The sequence below is a fragment of the Stenella coeruleoalba genome, assembly GCF_951394435.1.
Source record: "Stenella coeruleoalba genome assembly, chromosome: 16".
Lineage (NCBI taxonomy): Eukaryota > Metazoa > Chordata > Mammalia > Artiodactyla > Delphinidae > Stenella > Stenella coeruleoalba.
In genome coordinates, this window is record NC_137162.1 from 436,819 (window position 1) to 452,113 (window position 15,295).

The 15,295-nt window shown below is 53.1% G+C and overlaps 1 protein-coding gene across 1 annotated transcript; it reads right to left on the minus strand.

Annotated features, from left to right (window-relative positions):
• Nucleotides 1-276: 276 nt before the first annotated feature.
• Nucleotides 277-14,748, minus strand: PRAP1 (proline rich acidic protein 1; the record flags this gene model as incomplete). Its single annotated transcript, XM_079900019.1, has 7 exons — nucleotides 277-509; nucleotides 639-742; nucleotides 1,275-1,324; nucleotides 1,960-2,026; nucleotides 2,276-2,556; nucleotides 14,148-14,298; nucleotides 14,591-14,748. 7 exons carry the CDS (start codon nucleotides 14,746-14,748, stop codon nucleotides 286-288), a joined length of 1,035 nt encoding a protein of 344 aa, XP_079756145.1. The 3' UTR covers nucleotides 277-285.
• Nucleotides 14,749-15,295: the final 547 nt, after the last annotated feature.

Here is a 15,295-nt window from a genome sequence, read left to right on the forward strand (position 1 = left end):
CTGGGCTCCCTGCTCCTGAGTCCTTTCCATTCTCCGGTCCTGTCCGCGGGGAGCCCAGAGTAGCTCCGTCCACACCCCAGCACATGAGGAGGCCTGGGGGAAGCAGACAGCTCCCAGCGCATGGGCGCTGGGTGCAAGGAGCCAAGCGTCAGCCTGGGGCTGCCCGGGGCCAGCCTGTGGCCCCCCTTCTCCCAGACAGAGCAGGTGGGGTCCACAATCACTGTTCTTGAAGACATATGTGGCCGCCGCCTCTTTGCAGGGTTTATTTTTGCAGCTGTGGGGGGGTCAAGGCTCCCAGGGCTCCTCCTTGGGGTGGTAGATGTGGTCTCGGTCCTCCTCTGGCCCTTGAAGCACCTGCTGAGGTGGCAGCGCCCGAGCCCAGGGCCTTGCCTCCCCCTGGGCCTCCTCGGGCCAGCTGTGGTGCAGGCTGTCATGGTCAGGCTCAGGGCCCCACCTGGGGCTTGGGACACGGCCCAGGGTGTCCTCGGTCTCCGCCAGGGCCTCGGCACCTAGGGACAGACACAGGGAAGTGTGGCCTCAGTTTCCCTCCCGAGGCTTCACTCATCCAAGTCGGCCCCTTGCGAGCCCCCTGCCATGAACTTGCGCCCCTCTCCCCAGGGGACAGTGCCTGCCCTGACCTTGCCGCTTCTCCCCGGTGGTGGCCAAGAGCTTTGGTGCCATGAGGAACCACATGAGCTGGCTGTCCTTCTCCGGAGGCTCCACCGCTCGGGCGCCCCAGGCCCTGTAGCAAGAGCGTCTGGGTCAGGTCACTGTGTGCAGCGGGAGACCCCAGGACGGCACCCCTGCCCAACCCCCAACCCAGACCCTCGGGCCAGGCGTGCCGACGTCGGGCCCGGGAAGGTCCCCGAAGGGGAGGCCTTGAGAAGGCTCCATGGGCTTGGCCGGGGCTCCCTCCTGTGCAGAGGTCAGCGGAGCCCAGTCTACAGGTGATGCTGCGTCCTCCTGCCTGGCCGGCCGTCTCACATGGGTAGCGGAAGGGGGCACGGCTGGCTCAGTCTGCTGCCTTGGCCACCCCGGGCGGGAGCCACCCTGGAGGCTACGGGGGAGCAGGGGAGCTGGGCGGGGCAGGAGGGGGGACTGGATCCTCCAGGCCCCGCGCTCTGCTCGGTTGCTCACGGATCTCAGGGGCTCCCGTGCCTCCCCTCCCCAAAGCTGCTGGACAGGATCCCCCCTCCATGCATGAAGGCCCCCAGCTCAAGGCAGGCCCGAAGGGGGCACAGGGAAAGGCGCAAGAGGCTGCCGGGGGCACTCACTCCTCTGTGCCCTGCTCAGCCCCGGCTTTGCCTTTGGTCTGGACGAGGACCTGGGAGAGAGAGGTCGCAAGTGAGGCTCAGTGTGGTCCTCCAAGGGTCCTCCTCTGGGGACTGGCTGGAGGCCGTGTGGCTTTGGGGGAGACTTGGGGACAGCATGGGGTCTGTACTTGCACCACCTGTCCCCTGGTGGCCGGTTCCTCTGCCCGTACTTCCTTGCGGGGCCAGTGGGGCAGGGGAGCAAATGAAACGGGTGACCCAGCCCAGTGACCGGTGCCCAGCAGCTGTGGGACAGCTGTGCTGGTCCTCCTGTGTCTCCGTCTTCGCCTGGCACTCCCAGGGTGCACGGCTGGTGAAGAACACGGCCCCAGCACAGTCCTGGCCCCTGGGCAGCCCTGCATGTGGAAGTGCCCTGGGCTTCACAGCACAGGTGAGCGTCATCAGGCCCCCTCCTCCACCTGGCTCACCTGGGGTGGTTGTGGCTTGTCCATCAGACCCTGCAGAGGGGCCGCTCCCCTCATCCTGAGGGTCCCCCCAGTGCCCACGGGCCCGCCCGGTGCACAGGACCTGCAATCCCATGGGTGCCACGCCTCCCCTGCCCTAGGCCAGCTGGTGCCTTTCTCCACCCCCTGCTGGTGGGGCTGAGGGCGGAAGCCACGGGGCGGCTGGGTGAGGACCCCGCACGTACCTGGGGGGTCCATGCTGAGCTCGCCTGTAGCAGAAACACAGCACCCAGGCTGGTGATCAGGAGAAGCCTGGGGGACCAGGGAGGAGAGTGAGAGACAGGCAAGGCTCTGCCTCTGCCCCGCGACCTCCAGACATGACGCCTGGCAGGGCTGGCGATGGTCCAGCCAGGGGGGCCAAGGGCCGGGTCCTGATCAGGTCCACAGGTGGTTTACTGTCCCCCACGTCACAGAGCAGGCCACGCAGGCACAGAGATGGGGCCTCCACAGGCCCACACCTGCTCCCGGGCCCTCGGACCCCACCCTGCAGGCCCGGGTTACCGCGTGGATCTGGTGGTCCCAGCGTTGCCTCTGGCTCCGCGGCCTGTGCCGGCCGCACCGTCGGGGCCTGGCGCAGTGGGGCTGTAGCACTGATGGGGCGCGGGCTTGGGGCTCAGCTGGCAGGCGCTCAAGCCCGCAGCAGCCCTGAGGCTGTGCCCGTGGCTCCTCAGAGGCAGGTAGCACTTCGCTCTGTCCCAGAGCCGTGGGTGGACGCCGGGGCCGTTACCTGGGCGGGAAGCCCAGGAGGGGCGGGGAAGATGGGGTGCTCCGCCGGGACACGTCTAGCCTGACCTCAAGGAGCTCGAGGACCCAGCCCAAGCAGGGGCTCTGAGGAGCAATGGCCGAAGGCAGGAAGTGTGGAGGGACGCACAGGACAGAAGGCGACTAAGGGACTCAGCAGCGAGGAGGCCTCACCCAAGACAGACCGGGTCGGGAGAGCAGAGGACGGCCGGGGCTGACTGCGGCGGGGATGCGTGGCGTTGGGTTACGGTACCCGCCCGTGCCTGTGCGTGTGCATTGCCGTGTGCGTGGTGTGGGTGTGCGTAGCGTGCGCGTGTGTGGTGTGCATGTGCCCCGTGTCTTTTGCATTATTAAAATACAAGACAACAGGCCCCCAGTGGAGTTGCTGGGCTGAGAGCCTTCATCACCAAACTGAGGCCTCAGTACCGGGTGGGCGCTGCCCTCCCCTCCCCTCCCCTCCCTCCCCTCCCCTCCCCTCCCTCCCCTCCCCTCCCCTCCCTCCCCTCCCCTCCCCTCCCCTCCCTCCCCTCCCCTCCCCTCCCCTCCCTTCCCCTCCCCTCCCCTCCCTCCCCTCCCTCCCCGCGATGGAATATCCTGAGCCAGACAATCCGGAACCGCCAGGCGACACTCGCGGCCCTGCCTTCCCCTGAAGGAAGGTGACCCGACCACAACCAGCGCCCTTCGCTTACAGGAACTTCCTTGTTCACCCCACCTCCCCACCCCCGGCCTGTAGAAGCCTTTCACTCTGTCCAGCTCCTTGGAGCTCCTTTCTGTCTGCTAGATTGGATGCCGCCCCGATTTCAATCGAGTTTTGCTTAAATAAACTCAGAATGTTTGACACGCCTCAGTGCATCTATCTCTCGGCAGTGTCAGTCCGTGGGCAGGAAAGTTTCTGCTCCGCAGCTGGGCCGGGCTGGGAGCACGTGGCTGGGGGGGAGGGGCCAGGGGCGGCCCATCAAGGCTTCCTGCCTGATGCCCCGATTCCAGCCCCACAAAGACCTTCGCTCCTCCCGGTGACTCAGCACTTTGGGGTGGAGGTTCCCTTGCACTCCCAGGGGGCAAAGGGCAGGGGCCTGCCCTGGACTGCAGGGCACTGGCCCAGTCTGGTCAGCTACCCTGCCTCTCCCCAGACAGAGGCTCTGGACACCAAGAGGTCCCCATGTCACTGATCAGCCCGCCCCTGGCCCACGCTGGGGTCCCTAGGAGAAACCCCCAGGACAGGAGGGCCGGGGAGAGCGCTGGCTTAGAGGGGGAGGGGCCCCCCACCCCTGCCACAGGTGGAGGGGGCGGAGGGAGACCCCCCTCAGGAGAAATGGCCTCTGACCTCAGGGTCCTGGAGGAGCCCCAGTGCTTCCCTGGGGCTCACACCCCAGCTCCCGGGGTGACGACCCCTTGGGCTCCAGCTGCCCTGCCCGCATCGCCCCCCAGCCTCCAGCCCCGGCTCAGCGTCTTGACCCCCACTTTCATTTCGTCAGTCACAGACCTGCCTTCTTTGGCCCTGGTGCCTCCCACCTGCTTCCAGGGGCTCCCGGGTGACTCTCCACAGGGTCAAGGGACCCCAAGGGACAGTGGTCTCTCTCAGGAGCCACAGGGGTGGCCTTTGGAGCTGGAGCCCAGGGGCTACAATCATTCTGGAGGACTCGGGAGGAAGAGTTCTGTCCCCAAGCCCTTAACACCCGGGAGGAGCCGGCGCTCCTGGGAACCAGCCAGACACTGGTTTGCAGACAGAGCCCCGACTCCCTTCTGAAACCGGCCTGCACTGGGGACCCAGGTGCCTCAGGGGCTGTTCCCTGAGTCCAGGGCTCCTGGACCCAAGTGACCACACAGCAAAGCTGTGGGTAGGGTGTTTGGGTGGGGACCCGGGTTTGCAGGCGCTGGGCATTACCTCCTCATGCTGGGGTCCCCTCCTCAGTGTAGACAGCGCTCTGGGGGACCTGCAGCTGCAGACCCAGCTAGCCAGCGGCCCAGGGATCCAGACGTCCGGTCCTCGTTCTCCCTGCCCTCTCCTCTCTCTCGAGGCTTTATGGCCCCTGTGTGGGCGTGTCTGGACAGAGGTGGGGCCGGGATCCTGACTGGGCTGAGGAGGTGACTGAGTCCACCTGTATGTCACACGCATGACCCTCCCCAGCACCCGACTTCTGCCCGCTACAGCCACCTGACGCAGCCCTACCTCCCCCCACCTCTCCACACGCGGGAACTCGCACAGCCTCCGCCCCACCCTGGCCCTGGGCTCTGTCACCCAGGGGCATGGGACCCGAAGCAGGGCTGACTGCTTGGATGGAAGCCGGAGGGCGTCCCAGCCCACCCTGCCCTCTGGGCCCTCAGCTGCAGTTGCTGGACCCCTCGGATATATCACTGGTTCCCCAAACTTTTTTTTTTTTTTGGCTGCACTGGGTCTTCGTTGCTGCGCGCGGGCTTTCTCTAGTTGCGGCGAGCGGGGGCTACTCTTCGTTGCGGTGCGTGGGCTTCTCATTGTCGTGGCTTCTCTTGTTGCAGAGCATGGGCTCTAGGCACGCGGGCTTCAGTAGTCGTGACACGCGGGGTCAGTAGTTGTGGCTCGTGGGCTCTAGAACTCAGGCTTAGTAGCTGTGGCGCACGGGCTTAGTTGCTCCGCGTCATGTGGGATCTTCCCGGGCCAGGGCTCGAACCCGTGTCCCTTGCATTGGCAGGTGGATTCTTAACCGCTGCGCCACCAGGGAAGCCCTCCCCAAACTTTTTAATGATCCAGTACCGAACCCAAGCAACATCTGACTCTCGATTCAATATTTTCATACGATTAACATACACAATAGCTTTTACAGTAAAAACACCCCTCTACGCGTTACACCTCTGACTGCACGGCGGGTGTAGAAGCCCCGACGGTGGGATCTACGGTTCCTGCAGCTGCAGCACCCAAACTCCCAAACCCCTTAAAGCCACAGAGCAGATCCAATCCTTACATCATCCTAATGAGGAATAATTATAACAGCGCAACCCACTCACCGCTGCTTCTCCGCGGGCCACACTGGCAGTGCGTGTTCTTACCCGACACCTTGATGTTGCAGGGGCTTAGAACTGCTCATGGCCTCACATCATCTATATTATTTTCCTTGGCACATTCAAATCACGCACGTATTCACAGCCGTACCATAATTTTAGCCCATGGCCTAAACCTTTCTTCCACTAATGGCGATGACGACTATTACCAAGGCTTACCAATGCAGCCCTGCCGCCAGCAATCAGTTTAATTAGAGAGTTATTTGTAGTAGTGACACCAAGTCCCCCTAAAGCCGAGTTCCCTTACTGAGTTCATGATTCGTCTCTCCACCCAAAACTTTATTCCCTTTCTTGTTCCCTCTGACCTCAGTCCTGTGCTAACTGAGCACTAATCAACCAGAGTCAGGTGACTAAGATGACTGCTGTTGATAACATCGCTAATGTACTGAAATTGCCCTTGTAGACACCATCGTTAATACACACTCAGGTTGTTTCTCCAGGGCAAGATGAGCTCACAGACCCCCCAGCCATGGACCGCCTGGCCTGAGAACGTAAACCAGAGACAGCCTGACTCCTGAAACTAGATTCACAAATGTCACAGAAATGTCACAAAACAGTGATGAATCCCAGCCTCTTTCTTTGTTCCCCTTTTTAAAAAATCCCCTCAAAGATCAGGCTGGTCGGAGGCTTATCTGAGCTGGTCTGAGTGGATCTGAGGCTTGTCTCTCATGCCCTTGTTTAAAGCCTGCAAATAAACCCTTTCTTTGCTGCAGACACCTGCTGTCAGGAGTTGCTTTCTGCTCCGAGGGGACAAGCGCCCTTGCTCGGGTGCAGCAACGTCATCTCAGGATCCAACATCCCCATCATCCTAATAGGGGTCGATACATTCATCACTGCCTCAGCGTACATACTCCTCTCAAGTCAACTAGGCCTCATTGTACTAACTACTGACAGCGAAAACCCTGCCTAGCATGGCTCCACAGCTTCACACGTGCGTTCTTCAAAGCCACGCTCTGTATATGCTCCAAAGCTATTATTCACAGCCTACGGCAGACACATATAGGCCCAGTTAAATTACGTTTGCTCTCCTTCCTCGTCACACTTAAGTACAACCCTATTTAATGTCCACGGGTGATCTCCATCATAACCAGAGCACCAATAAGCAGGGACCAACCCGTAACAGTCACCAGTCACGTACCGTACCTACACCACACAGCGTTCCTGCAGCTTCCTCAGAAAAAGTCGGAATCTCCCGTAGCATAAATTATTCAGTTCCCATCCCCTTAAACTGAAACACAATCCCTGCTCCTCAACTTTTTCAGCAAAAGGATCACTGCACGCCCCATTATCAACCCCAAAAGAAACAGCCCTAAGACAGTTTTGTTAGAAACACAAGGCTCAGGCTACTGCTCCGTAGGCACAGCTGTTGTATAACCACAAACTAACAACAGTCCCACTAAAGAAACTTAGAAACCATTAAGCTCAAAGACGACCCACCAAAACTTATTACAATGCCAGAACCAATGCGACCACTCACAATCAACCCAAGCCCACCATAAGTAAGGAAGCTTTTGAAGGAAAACCTTCAAAACTAACTACCAAAATGTACTTAAAATAAATCCAGCGTATGTCATGATTATTCTTATGTGGAGTGTAACCATGGCCAATGCCATGAAAATCATCGTCTTTCAACTATATAAACACTAATGACCAGGGCTTCTCTGGTGGCACAGTGGGTAAGAATCTGCCTGCCAGTGCAGGGGACATGGGTTCAAGCCCTGCTCCAGGAAGATTCCACATGCCACAGAGCAACTAAGCCTGTGTACCACAACTACTGAACCTGCTCTCTACAGCCAGTGAGCCATAACTACTGAGCCTGCGTGCTACAACTACGGAAGCCCGTGTGCCTAGAGCCTGTGCTCCGCAGCAAGAGAAGACACCGCAATGAGAAGCCTGCACACCGCAATGAAGAGTAGCCCCCGCTTACCGCAACTAAAGCCCACGCACAGCAACAAAGACCCAATGAAGCCAAAAATAAATAAATAAATAAATTTATTTAAAAAACCCCACTAATGACCAACATTAGAAAAACCTACCCATTAAGCAAAACTGTCAACGATTCATTTATTGATTTACCAGCTCTTTAAATCTCTCATCATGATGAAATTTGGTTCTCAGCTTGGTATTTGTTTAATTTTACGTATCTTAACAGGGTTATTCCTAGCAATACTTTATCATGTATCAATAACTGCCTTCTTGTCCATAACCCGTATCTCCCAAGATGGAGACTATGGGTGAATTCGCCGATACTTAATGGAAATGGAGTCTCCATATCCTTTGCTTGCTTGTTTGCCCATGTTGGGAGAGGTCTGTATTACGGATCTTACAGCTTCCGAGAGACATGAAATGTTGGAATCATCCTGCTGTTTAATAGCCACAGCATTTACAGGTTATGTCTTATCATGAGGCTTAATAGCTTTTTTCTCTTAAAATAATTTATTTATTTATTTTTGGCTGTGTTGGGTCTTCGTTGCTGTCACGGGCTTTCTCTAGTTGTGGCGAGTTACATTACATTACAAATCTCCTTCCAGCAATTCCTTACATTGGCACTAACCCAGTCAAATGCAGCTGAGGAGGATTCTCAGTGGATAAAGCCACCCTTTCCCCTGCTCTTCACCTTCCACTTTATCCTCCCATTCACTGATTGCTGCAGCTTTAGTAGTTCTTCACCCATTACTCCTCATGAAACAGGCTCTAAGAGTCCAACAAGGATCTAATGCGATATGAACAAAATCCCGTTTCATCCACACTGCACAATTAAAGATATCTGGTATGCCTTGTTCCTATTTCTAATCTCACTAATACTGGTACTAGTCTCATCCGAACTTCTAGGGGACCCAGACCATTATACTCCTCCTAACCTCCTCAACACAGCCCCCCGCATCAAGCCAGAATGGTACTTCTTATTTGCAAACACAATTGTATGATCCATTCACAACAAACAGGGAGCACACTGTCCTTAATCTTCTCAATCCTAATTTTATCAATTGTCCCAATACTTCATACAACAAAACAACAATGTATAACATTCCGACCCCTTAAGCAATGTTTATTCTGAGTACTTGTAGGGGACCTACTGACACTAATATGAAGCAGAGGACAACCCTTTGATCACCCATTTATTGTCACTGGACACATAGAATCTAGTCTGTATTTTTTTCTAATTCTGGTCCTTGTACCGCTAACAAGTATCATTGAAAATAACGTCCTAAGAGGAAGGGTCTTTGTCATTTATCTGTTGCCCTGGCAGGGAGATCAGTGCCACACACCACAAGGAAACAGCCTACAGATTTAGTCCAGGAAATTGCTGAACAGCTAACCTCTACCCTCAGGGGAAAATACCATAATCCATAGTTGTTTCAAAATATAATCTAAGACAGCTAGTTGTTTTGGTTAATAGACTTTTTTAAAAAATATTTATTTATCTATTTGGCTGTGTCGGGTCTTAGTTGCGGCACGTGGGATATTTGTTGCAGCACATGGGATCTGCCGTTGTGGCACGTGGGCTCTAGAGTGCCAGGACTTAGTTGCCCCGCAGCATATGGGATCTTAGTTCTCCAATCAGGGATCGAACCCATGTCACCTGCCTTGGAAGGCAGATTCTTAACCACTGGGCCACCAGGGAAGTCCCCTGATAAGAAATTTCAGGGTTAGAGAAAAATTAAGCAGAAAATCAGAGTTCCCATAATACCCTCTCCCCATCCCCATTTCCCCTCCTAGTAGCTGACATTGGTTAGTATATTTGTTACAAATGATGAGCCAATTAAAACGTGTATTTTTCAACCAAAAATTACAAGACAGGCAAAGAAACAGGAAAAGTGTGACCAATATTCAGGAGAAAAGCAGGTAATAGAAACTGTTCTTAGTGGACCTAGGCATTGGACTTAGAGCAAAAAATGAATGGAAGCCATGTGTAGAGTTAAAGGAAAATATGATGAAAGTGATTTAAATAAATAAATCTCAATAAACGACATTTTAAAAAGAATCAAACGGGAATTCTGGAATTGAAAAACAATAACTAAAATAAAAAATTTACTAGAGGGCTTAATAAAAGACATATTTAAGTATATACCTTTAAGTTAGATCAACACTTAAAGACATAACTAGAAATTATCCAACCTGAAGGAAGAGAAAAAAAAGAACAATGAAAAGCATCCCAAGGACTTCCCTGGTGGCCCAGAGCCTGTGAGACAGCAACAGACACATGCGCGCACACAGGCACACACCACACACACCACACACACACATGGAGTCCCACAAGCAGAGGAAAGAGAGGGACAGAAAAAGTATTTCAATAACTAATGGCAAAAACCATTCCAAATTTGATGAAAAGCATTTATCTACGAACCCAATAAGCTCAATGAGCCCCAAATAGGATAAAAACAAAGATGTATCACAGCTAAATTTTTTTTTAATTAATTAATTTTATTTATTTATTTTTGGCTGCGTTGGGTCTTCGTTGCTGCGTGCCGACTTTCTCTAGTTGCGGCCAGCGGGGGCTACTCTTCGATGCTGTGCGCGAGCTTCTCATTGCGGTGGCTTCTCTTTGTTGCTGAGCACAGGCTCTAGGCACGCGGGCTTCAGTAGTTGTGGCACGTGGGCTCAGTAGTTGTGGCCCGAGGGCTCTAGAGCACGGGCTCAGTAGTTGTGGCGCATGGGTTTAGTTGCTCCGTGGCATGTGGGATCTTTCCAGACCAGGGCTCGAAACCACGTCCCCTGCATTGGCAGGCAGATTCTTAACCACTGTGCCACCAGGGAAGCCCACAGTTAAACTTTAAAACCCAAAGACAAAGAGGAAATCTTGAAAGTAGCAAGAGAAAAACTACTCCTTCTGTGCAGAGAACCAGCAACACGATTAAAGCTGACTTCTTGTCAGAAACACCAGAGGCCTGCAGACAATGCTTGAGAAGGAATAACAGCAAAAATAACCTTTCACAGCCTGTAGAGGAGGTGAGAGCACCTCCTGCGTCCAAAGGTAGACAAAGACATTACAGGGGAAAGAAAGCTATATACACACCAACATTCCTCCTGGACATTGACACAAAAATCCTTAATAAAAAATACCAGCGAGGGCTTCCCTGGTGGCGCAGTGGTTGGGAGTCTGCCTGCCAATGCAGGGGACACAGGTTCATGCCCCGGTCCGGGAAGATCCCACATGCTGCGGAGCAGCTGGGCCCGTGTGCCACAACTACTGAGCCTGCGCTCTGGAGCCCGTGGGCCACAGTTACGGAGGCCCGCGTGCCTGGAGCCTGTGCTCCACAACAAGAGAAGCCACCGCAATGAGAAGCCCACGCACCGCAACGAAGAGTAGCCCCCGCTCGCTGCAACTAGAGAAAGCACCCACGCAGCAAGGAAGACCCAGCGCGGCCAAAAATAAATAAATTAAATAAATAAATTGATTTTTAAAAATCATAATAAAAAGCTATTATGAGATTTAAAAAAATACCAGTGAAATCCAGCAACACATAAAAAAGAATTTATCCCAGGAATTCAATGTTGGTTTAATATTCAAAAAGTTAATTAATGTACTATACTATATAGATAACATGAAAGACAAAGAAATGATCATTTTAATAGACACAAAAAGAATCTGAAATTCTTTTTCAGGAAGCCAATACTCATTGATGATTTAAAAAAAAATACTTTCAAAAAAGTAGAAGTAGAAGGGAACTTTCTAAACCCGGTAAAAGGGCATGTACAGAAAAACTTACAGTGGTGATCATATTCAGTAGTGAAAGACCACCAACTCTCACCTTCAGATGGGGAGGAGACGTCACCGTCCACGCTCACCCTGCTGTTCGACATTGTGCTGTAGAGTCCAGCCTGCACAACAAGGCAGGACAAAGAAAAGATCATGCTTGAATTGGAATGGAAAAATAGCTGTCTTTATTTACAGATGATATGATCCCATACTTAGAAATAGTTTAGTAAGATCTCAGGATATAAGATCAATATACAAAAATCAATTGTTTTTATATACTAGAAATGAACAATTTGAAATGAAATTAGGGAGAATTTTTCATTCATAGTAGCACTGAAAGTAATAGAATACTTGGGAATAAATTTAACAAAAGAAGCACGAGACTTGAGCTGAGGAAAATCCAGATCTAAATAAATGGAGAGATATTCTTTCTTCATGGATTAGAAGACTCAAGTCTTCGTCCAGATGGTGATTCTCCCAGAATTAATCTATAGATTCGATGCAATTCCTATCAAATTTCTAGCAGAACTCTGTAGAAATAGACAAGTTGATCCTAAAGTTTATATGAAAATGGAAGGACTCAGAAGAGCCAAAACAATTTCTAAAAGGACAAAATTAGAACAGATACACTCCGCCACTTCAAAACGCTACAAAGCCCCAGTGGCAAAAGACATACTGTAGGCATAAGGATTGAGACACACATCAGTGAAACAGAATTAAGCGTCCAGAAATGAACCCACATATGTATGGACAGCTGGTTGTTGACAAAGATGTCAAGACAACTTAACATGAAAAGATTAGTGATTTTAACAAAAGGTGCTGAGACAACCGGATATCCACATGCAAAAAATAATAATAACTTAGACCTATAACTTGATCGTACACACAAGCTACCTCAAAATGCATCATAGGCTTAAATGTAAAAGTTAAAATTACAAAACCACTGGAAGAAAAAATGAGAAAATATTCATGGCCTTGGGTCAGTTCTTAACACAACACCAAAAGCACGACACATAAAAGAGAAAATTGATTCCTTGGACTTTATCAAAACTACAAGCTTTTGCACTTCAAAGGAGACTATCAAGAAAGTGAAAAGACAAGTCACAGACTGGGGGAGACTGCAAATCTTCTACCTGCTGAAGGACTTGTATCCAGAATATATGAAGAGTTTTTAAAACTCAGTAACAACAAGACAAACAACCCAATTGAAAAATGTTCAGAACATTTAAACAAACATTTCACCAAAGATATACAGGTGGCTAAGAAACCCACGAAGAGATGTATAGTTAATGATGGAATAAAATGTATGTTTTTAAGACAAGACAAGAAAATTTAAGCAGACCATACTCTCTGCCCTGGGCCCTCCTCAAGAGCAAGAATCTCTGCCTCACCAAAAAGATCATTTTTTTTTTTCCCTCCTTCCTTCTTTTCCTAGTACTGTTACGGTCATGGTGACCTGCACTCGATTCATACGTGTAGAGCTGGAGTGTGTATTTTCGGTGAACTTTACATAAAATGTCAGGGTCATTTCGATGAACAACGCTTTGTCTTGAAAATGTATAGAGCTGTGCCTTCAACTTCTAGCAAGCTGAACAGTCCTCAGAGTTTTCTGAGTTATAATCCTCAGGTTGCCTTGAATAAAATTCTCTATTTCTTCCTTAGATTAGTTATTAGGGATGCAGATTCAAACCACGGTGAGATATCACTCATCCTACTAGTGGGTACGAGGTCAGCGTTATGAGCAGAATTGTTTCCTCCCAAAATTCATACGTAGAAGCCCTAACCCTCAGGACCTCAGCCTGTGACAGTATGTGGAAATATGGTCTTTAAAGAGATAATTAAGTTAAAATGAAGTCATATGGGTGGCCTTAATCCATTCTGACTAGTGTCCTTATAAGAAAAGGAGGTTAGGGACTTCCCTGGTGGCGCAGTGGTTAAGAATCCGCCTGCCAATGCAGGGGACATGGCTTCGAGCCCTGGTCCGGGAAGATCCCACATGCCGCGGAGCAGCTAACCCTGTGCTCCACAACTACTGAGCCTGCGCTCTAGAGCCCGCGAGCCACAACTACTGAAGCCCACGTGCCTAGAGCCCATGCTCCGCAGCGAAGAGTAGCCCCCGCTCGCTGCAACTAGAGAAAGCCCGCGCGCAGCAACAAAGACCCAATGCAGCCCATAATTAATTATTTATTTATTTTTTAAAGGCTTAAAAAAAAAAGGAAAAGGAGATTAGGACACAGATACACGCAGAGGAAAGGCCATCTGAAGACACAGGGAGAAGCGGGCCTCTATAAGGCAAGGAGAGAGGCCCAGAGGAAACCAACCCTGACGACACCTTGATGTCTGACTTCCAACCTCCAGAATCATAAGGAAATAATTCCTGTTGTTTAAGCCACTCGGTCTGTGGTACTTAGTTATGGCAGCCCTCGCGAGCGAATACAGACGGCTGCAGCAAAAAGGAGAGATGGTAACACGCGTCCGGGGCGGGGGTGAAGCCAAGCCCTTCTGCACCGCTGATGGGAATATGAAATGCTGCAGCCACTTTGGAAAAAAGTTAAAACATTTTCTTTAAAAACTACATGTAAAGTACCATACGACCCAGCAATTCCACTCCTAAGTACCTGCCCAAGAGAAATGAAAGCCCTGTGTCCACACAAACACTAGTCCAAGAACGCTGGCAGCAACGCTGTCAACAGTAGACACACCCGGGACGAACAGTCCAGAGCCTGGCGACTGAATAGATAAGACGGGACACATCCGCAACACGGGGCACTAGTCAACAGCAAAAAGGCATGACACAGCCGCGCCATCGCTCCTCGGCCAGCTGTGAGCCCAGGTGTGGAGCCCCGACCCTGCTGGGCTGAGCCCCGGGGTCGTGAGACCACGGGCCCCGCTCACCTGCTCACTCGGACAACGCGCCTGCGTGGCGGCTGCTCTATGCCCGGCGCTGTGCAGGCTCTGGGCCACAGCGGCTACCAGGAGCCACAGGCTTGCCCTCCGAAAGCGGACAGTCGGGGCTTTGGACGCCGAGCCGTGAGGAGGAGGCCCTCTGGGCGGGTGGGGGCCCAACCCAGCTGTGCCTGAACCAAGCGGACCAAAGGGGGCAAGACTGCGCGCCCGACGAAGTGGTGCCTGGGAGCCTGGACATCCCCAGGGTAGGATGCTGGCCAGGGTGTCTGTCCCCTCCCCGCCCCCCCTGCAGTGCGGTGGTGTGAGTGTGTGAGGTGTATGTATATGTGTGTGCAGCGTGTGAATGGTGTGTGTGTGAGATGTGTGCCGTGGGTGGATGCGGTGTGCGTGTCTAAGCCAGTGACAGGTTGGGGGGGCGGCACAGCTCCTACGGGCACGCGTGGGAGGCGGGGCGGCGGCGGCAGACGCACTGCTCGCCTCCTCCAGCCTGCATCTCCCTGGCAACAACGGCAGCCTCGGTCTGGGGCTCGGCCCCTCCCCCGCCGCGCCCCAGCTGAGAAGCGTCTGGAACCGCATCCTTCCTCCGCATCCTTGTCCTGCGACTGCATCCTGCTGCAGCTGCCCGTTGGAGCCGCCTGTGAGCCATTTGCACATTTGTCCTTGTGGAGCGGAGCTGGGGGGCGGGTGGGGGGCCGAGTGTGCGCACGAGTGTTGGGTGTGCGGGGGTCGCAGGTATACTGGTGTGTGTGCACGGATGTGCGAGGGGCGTGTGCAGGGGTGAGAGAGTGGCGGGGGGGGGGGGGAACTGCGGCTGACCCGTTGGCAGCCGGCCGGGCAGGGGTCGGCCCAAGCGCAGGAGGTTGTCCTCAGGCCCCCCCGAGGATCCGGGGCCTCCGCGGGAAGAGTCCCTGCCTGGATGTTCCAGAAGGGCCGTGGGTGTCCAGCCTTGCGCAGACTCGACGTGCCTCCCAGATTCCCGTCCGCGGTAGAGCGGGGCAGCTCGGGTGGGGGTAGGACTGCTGGACATCAGCTCCCCCTGTCCCATGGAGACTGCAGCCCCCTCCCCGCGAGCCAGCTCCACCTCTGCAGGTCTGAGAGAGCCAGTGGGAGATGGGCGTCCCGAGGTGGAGAAGGGG